Below are 14,655 nucleotides of genomic sequence, written 5' to 3'. Positions count from 1 at the left end.
TTCCAAAGGACACAGCTGATATCTGCTGATCAGGGGTGATAATGTCTTCACAACCCAAAGCTGGTTGTTCAATTAACCAGGCTTAACACATTTAAAGGGAAATCTGTTGGACTAAACACGATAACAGCTTATGGGAGGGAAGAAATAAAATGATAGACTTCCGGATCAAAATAAAGCGCATCTTTATCTAGCCTGAAACAATCGTGCAGCTAAACCGAATTACATGGCATTATTGCCGACTCTTCCAAACTGACACTAATAACGCATCACAAACATGCCAGAAAATTGAGTCATTTTACAGAAAAAACAAGTTGTGCTTTACCAGCAAACGGATTGAATAGGTAGAATGAATTATAAAATCTAAACAACAACAATAACTCTCTGTATTCAACTTAAGTACAGCTATTGTAGTGGCTAATATGAACTTTTTTAACTTTGCTGTTAAAGAACACTGGATCACCAAGAATAATACACTGACTGGTATGCATTTTTGTAGAGAGGGGAAAGAATTCACCATCTCATATGATCATATTCATTATGTCAAGCACTGCAACTGTATCAATGTCCTTTTTGGACCAGTGGATTAGTCTTGTAATATACTACTGCTAAGACCATAAATGCACATGTATTCAGACAAAGCATAATTATTATTATAATCAATTATTTTGTGCTCCACTTAATAATTTATACTGCCTAAGTATAAATTGTAATTGACATTTAAAATAATAATAATAACTGTTTACCCTTGCTGGCACTTTCAACATGCTCAAGCTCATCAGGGAACTTCAGGATCCCGGCATACTTTTCTTCACATTTCTCGGCCAGGAAATGCAGAAGAGTTGTATTCTGCTCTGTTGACTTTGTGTCACGAAGCTGTGGAGAAAAGATGTATATGAGTTATGAAATTGCATTGAGTTGTACAGTTAATATATTAATTTTGTCATAGTAAGATGAACTTAGAACAAACTCTTCATGTACTGTATGTAATCAGACACATATTCATTCAGCTGATTCACATACACAAGATGGAACAGAGTATAGATAGATAGAACGATAGAACGATAGATAGAACGATAGATAGATAGATAGAATGATAGAATGATAGAATGATAGATAGAACGATAGATAGATAGAACGATAGATAGATAGATAGATAGAACGATAGATAGATAGATAGATAGATAGATAGATAGATAGATAGATAGATAGATAGATAGATAGATAGATAGATAGATAGATAGATAGATAGATAGATGGATGGATGGATGGATGGATGGATGGATGGATGGATGGATGGATGGATGGATGGATGGATGGATGGATGGATGGATGGATGGATGGATGGATGGATGGATGGATGGATGGATTGATGGATGGATACATAGATAGATAGATAGAAAAAGGAGGATTGCATTATATATGCATGTGTCGATAGCACTTTACGAAGTTTGCACAGAAATTTGACAAATAGGTGTGTCAATAAAGTTGAAATTGGCTGTAGCAGAGTGCACAGAGGCATAATATTTTCCCGTTCACTTATTTACCAAGTTTAATTTGAAAAGGGGCTTTCTCCCCCAAACCACAACAGTTCTTTGTACAGGATTAAGGTGACATGAACAAAATGAAATATTTAGATCAATACACTCTGCAAACACTCTTGCTGCGGGCAACTTAAACTTTATCAATCCATATCAAGGATCAGATAAACAGGACCAGAGTTACCAAACCAACATTAACCAAGTTAGTTAAATAAAATTAAACTGCACTACAGAAAATTTGTATTATAATATCACAGCTTAAAATAAAAAGGGATCCGAAGCTACTGTAAAACACTGCTAACCCTGCAGAAACTGATTCCCACGAAAAAGGCACATGATGTTTTCATACAGAAAGAACTGAGTTCCCTTGGTGACATAAATCTATTGCTTGAGAACTAGAAATGATAAACCAAACATGTAGCCATGTTGCTCTTTCTCTCCCTCTCCCCTCCATTTGGAGGGCCATGGCTGCAGGCCCACATTAAGCAGTGCACTGGGGCTGGGTGACCTCTTCACCCTCTCAGACTCAAACAGATTGTTTGCTGTCAAGCCTAGACTCCAGGAAGGCTGCTTTCGCACAGAAGATGGCTGCTGAGTCCCGCAGCAGAGCCGGGGAAGGCAGAATGAATCCTCAAGCTGGACTGCACAGCAGATGTGATATTAACCTTTACACAAACTGATGGCAAACTTACGACAGCTGGCACACTTCCCCGCTACACATAATGTCTCCCATAGATTTTCTCTTCCAAAATGTCTCTGCGGATACAGGCTTGAGGAATTGGTTTTCTGCTGGAAAAATGTGGCAGGTGCAATGAGGTAAATTAATAAATGGATGCAGTCTTTTGCCTCTTTTCTCTTCATAAATTGTAATCGGCGTGTTTGTCTTAAACAAATGAGACAGGAGCATCAGACCAAATGTAATAAAAAAAAGTCAAAAGAAAACAAATATCAGGCATTACAACAACATCACCGACTGAAAAAGGTAGTTTATGTGAACTATTAGGTGTGTGTGTGTGTGTGTGTGTGTGTGTGTGTGTGTGTGTGTGACTCTAGAAAATGTGTATAGAGTATAGAAATGCTTATAGACCACTATCAAAAATTGTGTCTATCGAAAAGTAACAATCTGCCCATCCAAAGGTAATAATTCCCTTACTCCATCTCGTCGGTCATCTAAGAGCTTGAGAACGATTGAGAAAGTGAGAAAGTGCTTACAGTTTTGTTTGTAAAGGTGAGGGTGAAAAACGGTCATGTACATCTGAACTGTTTTTGGCACAATAACATTTAGCTAACACCTACACACCTGACCATCAGGCTGCCAAAGTTGACAGAATCCCTGACCGACCAGCTGCCTGGTCGTGAGTGGATGCTGATGTTTCATTTAATAGCAGGCAGAGATGAGATAAGCCTCCACTGCCGAACAGCTGACAGGAGTCTCTCTCCCCTGCTGCATTCCATTACGGCCCATCCCATGTACGTGGACGTCTTCCCTAATGATCTAGGATTACTTAAATGATATGCACACCAAAGGAATCATTTATCATTTTGAGATGCAAACAAAGACAATATATTAATCTAAGCACATCGTGACGTATAATTACCTATTCAATGGGGTCTAAGAGATCAATAAAGCTTTTAGCCCTGCAAGGCCTTTGTATCCTTTTCAAAGTGAGAAAGCCTTCCAGAGATTAAAAAGCAATTGTTTCCAGGTAGGATGAATTGCTGTGAGCTCAGACTGGAGAAGTCACAATTGATTAGTCCATTAGGAAAGCATAATTTAGCCTCTTGCTTTACAGCCCGTTTAGTGGTATTTATCTATTTATCAGGGAGCGCGATTGCACACTTTTCTGTATCGTCCACACTAGAGGAATCCTAGCAAAAAGTCCAGCAAATAATCTGTGAATTATTATCGGAATTTCCTGTGGAGTGTTTTCATTTGAAAATGCCACTGTGTTCCAGCATCCATTAGATAAATCACTTCCAATTTCTCCCTGAGAGATTGGCAATAAATGAGAGCAGACACAGAAACATGCCTCAGCTGCAATCTCCAATATAATACAATACACGCAGCACCTTACAGAGTCTCGCTGCTAAAGATGAGGAAAGGAAAACAAAAATGAGAAGAAAAAAAAAAAAACTAAACCAGATCCTAAACGCTGGTTTATTTTCTTCCAAAATGACCCTTTCTTCTACGCAGCTGGCTGTCTAAAATCAATATTGGTTTACAAGGATTGGAACAAAAAACAAAGCACGGAAAACAACAAGAAATCTAAGCAAACAAAAACAGGTCTTTTTTTTTACTTTAACCGAGACAGAACCCACACCGCGCTTGCACGTCCTTCATAAGGAGTACAACGTTTGCTGTCGTTGCTGTGGAAGCTGTTGCTTGACATTCCAGAGTAAATGCATGCTGAATTTAAAGTAAATGCCTTTGCAAATTATCTCCAGTTTGATCTACACCATTGCTTTCCTGGGTGTGAATTAAAACGCACATACCATAGTTAAGGTAGAAGTAATTGTGAAAGCTCCGGTGCAGATATCAAAACAGGGGCAGTTGCTTTTGCACTGCCGACACTGCATCCGAATCCTAATGTTGTTTTCTTTATTTAAACAGAATTAAGTTTTGCACCCGCTCAGCCACGGGGTGTTTACCAATCAGCCCGCACTGAGCCGCTAACGCGCAGAACAGCGGCAGAGCAGGCGGAGAGATAATGCACTTTAAAGGCTTTGCCATCCGACGCTGACGACCTCAGCATGCGCACTGCATGCCTGCCTCCTCTGATTTACACAGCTATCACAGGAAACAAGTCACGCACAGTCTATGTCTTTTAAGAGGGGGAAAACAACCTCAACCTTAGAAAAAAACAAAACCATTTCCTTCCTACATGTTAACTAACTTCATGCTACTCTTCTTTGATTTCTATTTGAAGTTTTAAATAATAGCATAATGATACCAAACTATTAATGTCTTCATGATGCCACAATCAGGTGGATATTGATAAATCTGATCTGGACTAGATATAATCAGTATTGCCTTAAAAAGTTAATACATTTAAATCATTTTTGTCTTTAATTTTGTCACCTTCTTTATTCTATTATTTGCTTTCAATCATAATGAAAATCACAAGAAACTCTTAACAAGAATACGTTTCTCAAACACCCACATAAACAGTTGATAAACTGCATGTTTAACTGCAGTATTTAAATGCAAAAAAACCTGGTCAGATAGGTCATTTTTACTACATCACAACAAATGCAACTTTCAGACTGATGCCGCATATTCAAATGCGTGAAACAAATTAAATACATTTTTAGAAATATTCTGAACATGTATTTCACTTGTTTGACACATATACATATGACATGCATATGACTAACGCAATTCCAAAATCCATTTCTTTGCAGAGAAATTGATTTTGGAATTGCATTAGTTATTTATATCTCAGATCATTAAAGCATATTACGGAACTATTTGGTGCTCACTGCTCCAATCTATATAAAGCTGTTTTGCACCTTGAAACTGTGTGCAATATGACTGTCCTCCAGTGATGTTGAAAGATTTAAGTGGCAGTTATTATTGCCAGACTTTCAGTGCTAATCACATCAGCTTAATGGCCAGTGAAGGGAATACCAAATGAGGGCGAATATGTAATGACTGCCGCAAAATCCGAGGCCGCAATAATCGACATGGACATGCGAGGAACATTATATTGGTCTCATTTTCAATGGACATGTAATAACAAGGTTCATTTCACGAGAGTCTGCATAATGCCCTGAAAATTGCCAGCAATCCAGCCACAAGGGTTTTCGTGAAAGGCATGTTCAATTGATGCTCAATCTTTTTGTGAATTACATATTTAAAGATTATATTTTTTTATAGATATGTATTGGCTACAGCCGGACCTCTCACCTTCAGAGGGAAAATAATGCGACTTTAAAGACACCTTGATGACACTTGTTGCTATGGACATTGGCTATTATATCTCCCGTAGCGCAGAAGAGCTCACTGTGGATTATAACAAGTTTGGCAGGAATACATCTACTAACCGCCGCCACTCTCCATATGACAAGTACAACAAAACAAGAAACACACCGGAATGAATGACAGGGGCATGTTAAATCAATCTCATGTGAATAATTACCAAGGGATGGGTGGGTTGAAACGGGAATAGAGAGGGAGGGCAAGCGCGAGCGTCTGCCGGTGTCTCCACGTCAGTGTTCCGTAATCGTTCCCCACTGTGACTGCACTGCTGCTGGAGACGCATGCTGCGAGAGCTAATTAGCACGGCCGTCCACACTGTGTCCGTTCCCTCTCACACACCCCGCAGCCAAGCTTCCCCACATCCCTTTCACACGTGTGGGGATGCAACACGCTCACACTTTCATTAGATGGGGATCAATCATCTGCTCACATTGGGTAATCACAATTTAATTTCATGCATTTCAAATTTTAATTTGTTTATTATTATGCCCCAAACTGTCATTACATAAAGCCGCTACTGTGCAAGTTTGTTTTCATCTGCCAAGTAAGATCAGCACAATGCAGAGAGAAAGAAGTGAAATAAAGACGATCTGGGTACAGTTCCATGCAATGAAGAAGCAGAAGTCTGAGGTCTAAGGTTTGCATGATTCAGCTCATGGAAAATGACAAACAAATGCTCTGTGCCAAAATGTGGTGAGCTGCCTACAGAAGTGGTATTTTAAGGCACAATCGGAGGCACACTCCTGACGCAAAGTGACCCAAAAGTTATAGGCAACATAATTATACTGCCTAGTAATATACTTTTTGGCCAAAAATATATCCCAGAATGCATTGTGACACATATTACACTATAACAAAAACATTCAATTCAATGATTTCAACGATATCATTACACTGCGTAGCTATCTTCATATAAACTGTAGGTGTGAACTTCCCTATTCCCACATAATTAGAATGCTTATTAATAAAACGTTATAGTTAGTTACGTTTATAGTTGACATCCATGGGTTCAATGGCCCTTTAAAATGTAGCATCCAAGGAATGTAGCTCTTAAGGTTCTGAAAAAAAAACTGATGTGTCTTTATGTATACACTGTACAAGTGAGAGGGTGAATAAGAGATACATAGGGCAAAAAATGACCCTTTAAGAGGTGAAATACAGAGGTTTTAGGTGATTAACCAGTCTTTAATTTTATCTGACAAAACAGTGAGCTGATTAGCACAGTGAGGTGAAACCTATTGACATAATAGAAACAGTCCACAGGGTGGGCAGATATGCAGCCAATAATTCTGTGAATAGTGGACAACACAGTATGGAGCCCTGTTGAGAGAGAAAAAGAAAGAGAAATAAGGAGAACGAGAGATTTCTATCAAATTAGTGAAGCAGATATACTTTGGCACATCAGTTATGTCAGCTTCTCTAGCAATCTTGTTTGAAATTTAATAATCTAATTTACTTTAAGTTATGATGTTCCACTAATTTTCCAGTCAAGGCACTTCCATTTTGTTACTTCCATGACTCCTTTCTCTTGTTATTCTATGCATGTGTGATAACGCTGATGTTCGTTAAGTTCCCAGACATAGATGAATCAGGGATTTTTCTCAACAATACTGGTTCTTTCAGAGGAGAGGCAAGGGAAAACACATAGTGGGTAAAAGTGAGACACATTAGAGAGGCTACTATATTTAACAAAAGGACACATTAAAAAATTACAAAAGCATCTAAGGGGGAATGGGAGTATAATAATAATAATTTAATTAATTGAAGCTCGTTGCGGTACCTCTTGGTCATCCAATGAGCCTGGACTTGGGCTGCCAATAGAAAAGCCTAGGCAACCAATTTAAAAAAAAATGCCATTTAAAAACGTAACCCACACTGTTGTCAGGATAAGTATGATGAGTCCTTGAATTCAAAATATGCATTGTGCTAAAGCTATACATTCCTAATTGAATTGTCCCATCACTGTGATAATTATAAAGGGGCTTTTCTGTACCAATACTATAATTTGTATTCAGCCAACATTTCAGAAGAAACTTTTTATGAGGATATTGTCAAAGTTAATGTGCAAAATTGTTTCTTTTTCCATAGAAGTACAATGTCTGTGTGTCTGAAGGTGCTCAGTCATTTAAAACTGTATTCATAAAAATATAAAGAGGGAGAATGATAGAGAAATAGAGAAAGATAGCCTGTCTAGTTCATATACTTGAATGCACCCAATCCGCCCATTTTAATATTCGTTGAAGTATGTTGAAGAGTTCCACGGAATAACAATCAGCCTCCATCGAGACATCCGAAAGATATAAATCCTCAAGAACAATTAGCTAATAACAGACATGAGAGGCAACGGGGACCAAGAAATCTCAGACCACCTAAAGGACTGTCATCTGTGATTGCTCAATTACACATTTTGCCAAAGGACCTTCAGTTTACAGGCATTGATTGTGCATAGATCTTCACAGCAGTAGTTTGTGTTTTTTTTAGTCAAGGAAACTATGGGAAAGTCACACTCCAGCACACAACAGCTGAGGGGCATGGCAGAAGAAAGAGATACCAAGACGCTGATGGCGACTGGCGTATTTTGCCTACCAATGGCAGACAGCCTGAACTAGAACGGTAGCCAATAGACTAATCTAAAAGCTTAGAGCCTGCCATGAGGCAAGTTTACTTAGTAAGAATGACAAGTGAAAATCAGAGGGCCTCAGGCTACACCTCTGGCAGTTTTGGGGTGGGGAGTGAGGTAGCTCAGGGAGTTCATTTGTCCATGAGCTCACTATCCATGCCATCTGTGAGAAAGACAGCCGGCACTGGGAGAATCTCTAACAAGCTGAGAAATGACGCAAAGATACTGTGAACATATAATGGGGAAGAATACTCAACCTATTTCTCTTTCTTCTTTTCAATCTACAAGTTGCCAACATTAACATTGAAATTACTAAGCGGTGCCAGCTAAACATATTTGATCTGTTTAACAAAGTGGAAACATTGTAAAGGACTTAAAAAAAGCCAAAATAAAGGTTCACTCTTCATAAACTCTTCTGACATCTCTACTGGAAAGTATCATGCTTAAACAACCCCAAAAGCAGAGCGCAAATCCAGATTTAATGAATATTATCTGAAATTTAACACCTTTTCATGCTTGTAGCTTTGAAAGGGGCTTTGCTGTGGAGTAAGCCTTTTCCCACATGGTTGATTTCATTTTGAAGACTGAAAATTGACTGTTTAATGTTATTTTTTAGTATTATTTTTCTTTATTAATTTTCTTTATAATTTCATAATGTATTTTGTGAAGTCAGACTATGTTTGTACATGTGTGTTGAGCAGAGAGCTGGTAGAGTTATATTTTGCTTAGAGGTATGCAATGTTCACTTAGCGGAGATGTTCCAATGATGATGATACTTCAAATGTGTACAGTTCGTATGTTCTTTGCAAGGAGAATGAATGTTTCAACTGATGCAAATGTACCATTTGTATAACACTAATGTAAACACCACTAATGTATACACTGAAGAAATAGTTTCTTAATGTGGATAGACCATGTGCATTAGGTAGACATTCCATCTTTAAACATAAGCAATATGTTTTTCTACCTTACAAGGAAGTTGAAAGTCTCTCTGTGATGTATATAAAGCTCAATCTTACTGTACCAACTCAGAGAAACACGGAGAAGCATTAAGGCATGATGAGGGGGTGAGAGGAAGGAGGAAACATAGAGATTATGGGGTAAGGGAGGAGAAACCCAGAAACCATTTACATCTAGCATGATGAGGTGAGAAGATAGATAATGGGGAATAGAGAAATCTAGAATGAAGACCTCCTCTCATGTAGCCTTATTCTTATATGCCTGTGTTTCTCTCTGTCTGACACATGACACATGTTCAAATAATAAATCTCTTGGCAAGATATCAGGTGTAGCTTCCGTGATTCAACAATTATGGGGGAAGCACGATTTTTAGAATCTACAGTTGGCGTCACGAACGAACAGGATCGCATCTTCAGGCATTTGTCTCAGTCATTCCAGGTAAGACTTTTTCTATTCTAAAAAAGTTTAAGTCTGCCTGATGATTTGAGACATTGACTGAGACTGCTTAAAAGAACTGTGTTATTTAAAGTACCAGATGTATTGCCAAATAATATATGTGTCAGACATAAATTAAAACAATTAAAATTAAGAAAAAATGGAATTAAATTAAGTAATTCAATTTAATTTGACTTATTAAAGTTTCTCTGAAAAGTAAACCTCTAGAACTATTTGATATGCTGGGATGGAGATGGATCTTTTTTAGAAAAAAGGCCATTTAGTCATTTGGGAGAATTAGCTATAAGACGGTTAAGCTAGAAAAGTTGCTTGATTACGACTGTTCACGTGGTTGGGCTGTGGCGGGACTGTTTAAAACGATGGCAGATCCCTAAAACATATCCAACACACTTGAAGATTCGATCTCAGAAGGAGACGAGGAAAGTGTGACAAGCGATACTTGATTGACAGAAGCGGTTAAGTGTGGCGATACTGTAAAATGATGGCAGATCTAAAACATTGTAACACGCTGAAGTAATACAAGTATTAAAGGAGCCCTTTGTAACTAGCTAGGATCGCGGGCATTCTTATTTTGACCGTAAAGCTGTTCAAATATTTGAGGTTACTGATCTGAGTTAAACTTAAAGAAAAAGAAAATTCAAAGAAATTAATCTGAGATAAAAATAAAAAATAAAGAAGAAAAAAGAAACTGATTTGAGTTAAACTGAAAAGGAAGGAAAAAGATAACTGAGTGAGAAGGGAGTAGCAGCCCCTTCCTTTGGAATCTATACCCTCCTTTACACACAGACACACAGAGATATAAATAGAAAGCCTGTTGCTTCTCTAGTAAACACAGAGAGTGGTAAAATGACCGAAAGTAATTGTATAGCAAAACATTATCTTCGGGGTATTTGAGAGAAGAACAGAAACAAGCTAAGCTTTTGAACAGAAATTTCTGGTGTTAATGTGGGTTTAAAAGTAAATAATTGTTTAACGTTACAAAATTTTAGTTTTTGTCTGAAAAGAACAAGAGATAAAAAATAAGATCATAAGATTGAAGTTAAGGAATTACTTTGAGGAAAGATCTATGATAATAGTTGTATAGTTAATTGACAAGTAGAAGTTGATGAAAAATTATAGATAATAACTCCAAAAGAATGTGAGTTGGAAAATATATAAGGAAATAATTTAACAGAGATGTTTATTTGGAAAAACATGTCATTTCTGACTGAGTCAGAGTAAAAAGTGAGTAGAATGAAATTATAAAAGTTATGAAAATGCAGAATTACTCTGAGGTATTCTGGACCTTCTCTCAGAGTCTTTCTCTCAGAGTCTTTCTCTCATTCAAAGTCAGTTAGATTCTGATATTTGAGCCTGTGGCATAAGTAACAAGCTATTCATAGTACAGCACAGTGTCTCAGTTGGAGATTATAGACATAGAGATTTGAAAAGAAATGATACATTCAATTGGGAGTAAATGTTTTAAGAAATGATAATCTACCTTGAATGATAGAGGTGAGCATTTTTATTTGTTTATTCCATGACCAGTAACTTCTTTGTCTCATCTTTGTCTTCACCATGTATAGAGCGGATGGTACCGGTTATTGATGTAACAGAACATTACACTTAATGGACGGTTGTAATAACTAGATTCACTGAGTATAAACTCAGCATTGATATGTTGATGTTTGAAGATGTCTAATGGATTTTGGTGATTAAATACTGTCATTAATTTGTCTCCATATGTTTACACTATTAGGCATTCCAAATGGCTCTGATGGCTCTTGAATGAACTTTCCTGAGCTCCAGAAAATACCTGTTAAAATTTCCTAATGGGAAAGAGCGGTTACAGTGAGCATGAGGTGATTTCTCAAAGTTGGGCAAGATTCTCTAATGGCCAACGGAGGACTTCCTAGGCAGGGTGTCACCGCCACTGGGCACCAACCCTGAAGGGGGGGTGTTTATGTGAGATGGGTATGGTTGAGCAGATGTTTGTTAGGCCAACAGCATCATTGAGGGTAACAGCAGTCTGCCCAAAAATGTGAGCTCTCCAATGCCTGATCACCAGAAACCGCATTCCTTGGATGTGACAAGTGTCATAACTTGATACAACTATGCCAGGGGGAACACCCTGGAGAAAGGAGATTATTTACAAAAGAGCTGATGGGAAAGAGTTTTCAAGAACTAGCTGAGACCATGAGGGTGATTGTCATTAATTATGTGGAGACTAAAACAAACATTGTTCATTTATTTTAGAAATATAATGTTATTTGCCTTATGGACAACATTGTCTAAAGTATTAGATCCTGAATCATCTGTGAATTATTATGTCTACTATAGTTTTCACTTTTGCAGATCATTAGACATGGCATTTGGACAATTATAAGACATGGTGTTGTTAAAGATGAAGATTGTTTTTGTTAACTCAAGAGAGGTCTGGATAACAGGGGATCAATAAAATCATTATTTAAATTAAAGATAACTTTAGAAATGCTCCTTTGATAACAAATGGATAGAACCGTGAATGGGACATAAGGAGTGAAATAAGAGATTTTACACATGCTACATTACTTACAAAACACAACCTCACAAACAATGAACACCCGTTTACTGATTTTCAACCCCAAGGGATAGGATCCTTTAACATCAACGTTTATTTTTGTTTATTATTTTGGAGCCGGGAACTTGAAGTAGTTAAGTACTTACTTAACGAGTCAAGGCATCGGTGAAGACTTATTAGTTTTTCTTTTCTTAGATGATTGGGGTACATTTTAAATGCGTACACATAGACGTTAAATGACACATAGTATACGGGAACATAACATGGGTTGGGGTTATTTGTTTGTTTTGTTTTTCTTTGTGTTTTTCGTTTTGTGTTTTCCTTTTGTTTCCATTGTATCTTTATTTTGTTTATTTTGTTTTTCTATCGTATCTTTCTTTGGTCTGCTTTTCCTTTTCTTCACTATCGCTTCATTAGGTGGCCACTGGTGGAGTGAAGGTGTGGAACTGACTGTCGTAGTTCCAGTGGAGGGAATGAAGACTGAAAATTGACTGTTTAATGTTATTTTTTAGTATTATTTTTCTTTATTAATTTTCTTTATAATTTCATAATGTATTTTGTGAAGTCAGACTATGTTTGTACATGTGTGTTGAGCAGAGAGCTGGTAGAGTTATATTTTGCTTAGAGGTATGCAATGTTCACTTAGCGGAGATGTTCCAATGATGATGATACTTCAAATGTGTACAGTTCGTATGTTCTTTGCAAGGAGAATGAATGTTTCAACTGATGCAAATGTACCATTTGTATAACACTAATGTAAACACCACTAATGTATACACTGAAGAAATAGTTTCTTAATGTGGATAGACCATGTGCATTAGGTAGACATTCCATCTTTAAACATAAGCAATATGTTTTTCTACCTTACAAGGAAGTTGAAAGTCTCTCTGTGATGTATATAAAGCTCAATCTTACTGTACCAACTCAGAGAAACACGGAGAAGCATTAAGGCATGATGAGGGGGTGAGAGGAAGGAGGAAACATAGAGATTATGGGGTAAGGGAGGAGAAACCCAGAAACCATTTACATCTAGCATGATGAGGTGAGAAGATAGATAATGGGGAATAGAGAAATCTAGAATGAAGACCTCCTCTCATGTAGCCTTATTCTTATATGCCTGTGTTTCTCTCTGTCTGACACATGACACATGTTCAAATAATAAATCTCTTGGCAAGATATCAGGTGTAGCTTCCGTGATTCAACAATTATGGGGGAAGCACGATTTTTAGAATCTACAATTTGAAGTTGCCATAATCTTTGTGTGCATTCCTCTGAGTCTACCTTTCCTGAAAAATGTCAAATGTTCGCTACAGAAGTTACTTTTTTGAAAAGTCTATGACAAGGAGTCAAGAATCCACAACAGAAGGTTACTTTCTACGCTCACATATACTGTAAGATTAAAGTTAACTGAAGCTTAAAAGAGCCAAGATACTTTGTGTGTCTCTGAGAGATGATGGTCAAAGGTACTGGATCTCCATAGATGAAAACACACTTCATACATGCCCCCCAAAATCCAGACATGGCTCAGGCTCTGTTCAAATTTTCTTTTGATATATAGGCTAAAAAAAGTACATGCAACCACATATTCAGGATTAAGGCAGACCAAATGTTTAAGAGAAGTATTAACACGGCCATTTAGCTTGATCAGGAAAGCAAAGTCCCCATTAATATTTATAGTGGTTGTGGCCCAGAATTAAATAATAAAAAAAATCATAAATTATTATTTTGTTTCTGTAAAACATGTTCTCTGCTGTTTAAAAATGTATTACATGTATTGAAATGTAATACAAATAAAGTTAACTGCTTTACAAAACAATGGGTTTAGATATAGTGCAGTCTACACATTTTAACCACTCTGGCACTGAATATATTTTATACATATCTGAATGGAGTGACTTCTGTGTTTAAAACTACAGGAATCAGTTGACTGTTTGCCACTGCCTGAACATTGACATAGCAGTGTTTGTCTAATAAGGAGTGAGAAAAGCTGGATTCTTAATTTACACACGGCAAACTGCTAAACTCACTGATTGTGGTGACTCGGCTGTTTCTTTTATAACACCAGATGTTTAAAAAAAAGCAGAAGGACTTAAACACAGGAGCGATTTTTATTTCAAGGCAGTTCTGAGCTAACAGCAATGTTAACCTGTAAAAAGCTTCTGGAATATGTAAATGAGAGCTACATATGGTACCAAGTGTGACTGCGAGATTCACGGATCACGGGTCAGCCCACGACCGGCCCTCCCTGATGAGCTCGTTAGCAAGCTGAGGTCTGCTACGTAGGGGGCCATTTACTTGACTGAACTGATTGAGAATGAGGGCATTTCCCTTTGTCCATCAATAACTGCCCAATCAGTGCTCAAGCGAAAAGCTGTCCGCACTGCAGGCACTTCACTAATGTTCTGTAAATGTGAGTCTGACCAATATGAATGCAATTTTACTGAATCATTTGACAGCTCTTTTTTTTTAAAGTGTGAAAGAAAGCAAAAACTTAAGGGAGGAAGAAGGAAGGAGGGGAAAAAGGGAAGGAAGGTAGGTATGCGATTTTGAATCATTAGACCGC

At 37.5% G+C, this 14,655-nt stretch overlaps 1 protein-coding gene across 12 annotated transcripts in view; it reads right to left on the bottom strand.

Annotated features, from left to right (window-relative positions):
* The window catches only part of diaph2 (diaphanous-related formin 2), a 471,667-nt gene that overhangs the window by 141,949 nt on the left and 315,063 nt on the right, over window positions 1–14,655 (bottom strand). For all 12 annotated transcript variants that reach the window (XM_079630046.1, XM_079630050.1, XM_079630044.1 and 9 more), the window contains one exon: window positions 744–873. In XM_079630046.1, coding sequence (XP_079486172.1) covers window positions 744–873 — 130 coding nt within the window. The remainder of the gene's footprint in view (window positions 1–743; window positions 874–14,655) is intronic.

The sequence above is a fragment of the Phoxinus phoxinus genome (assembly GCF_949152265.1).
Source record: "Phoxinus phoxinus genome assembly, chromosome: 12".
In the NCBI taxonomy this organism is placed as follows: Eukaryota; Metazoa; Chordata; class Actinopteri; order Cypriniformes; family Leuciscidae; genus Phoxinus; species Phoxinus phoxinus.
This window is presented reverse-complemented; position numbering and strand designations above follow the sequence as displayed.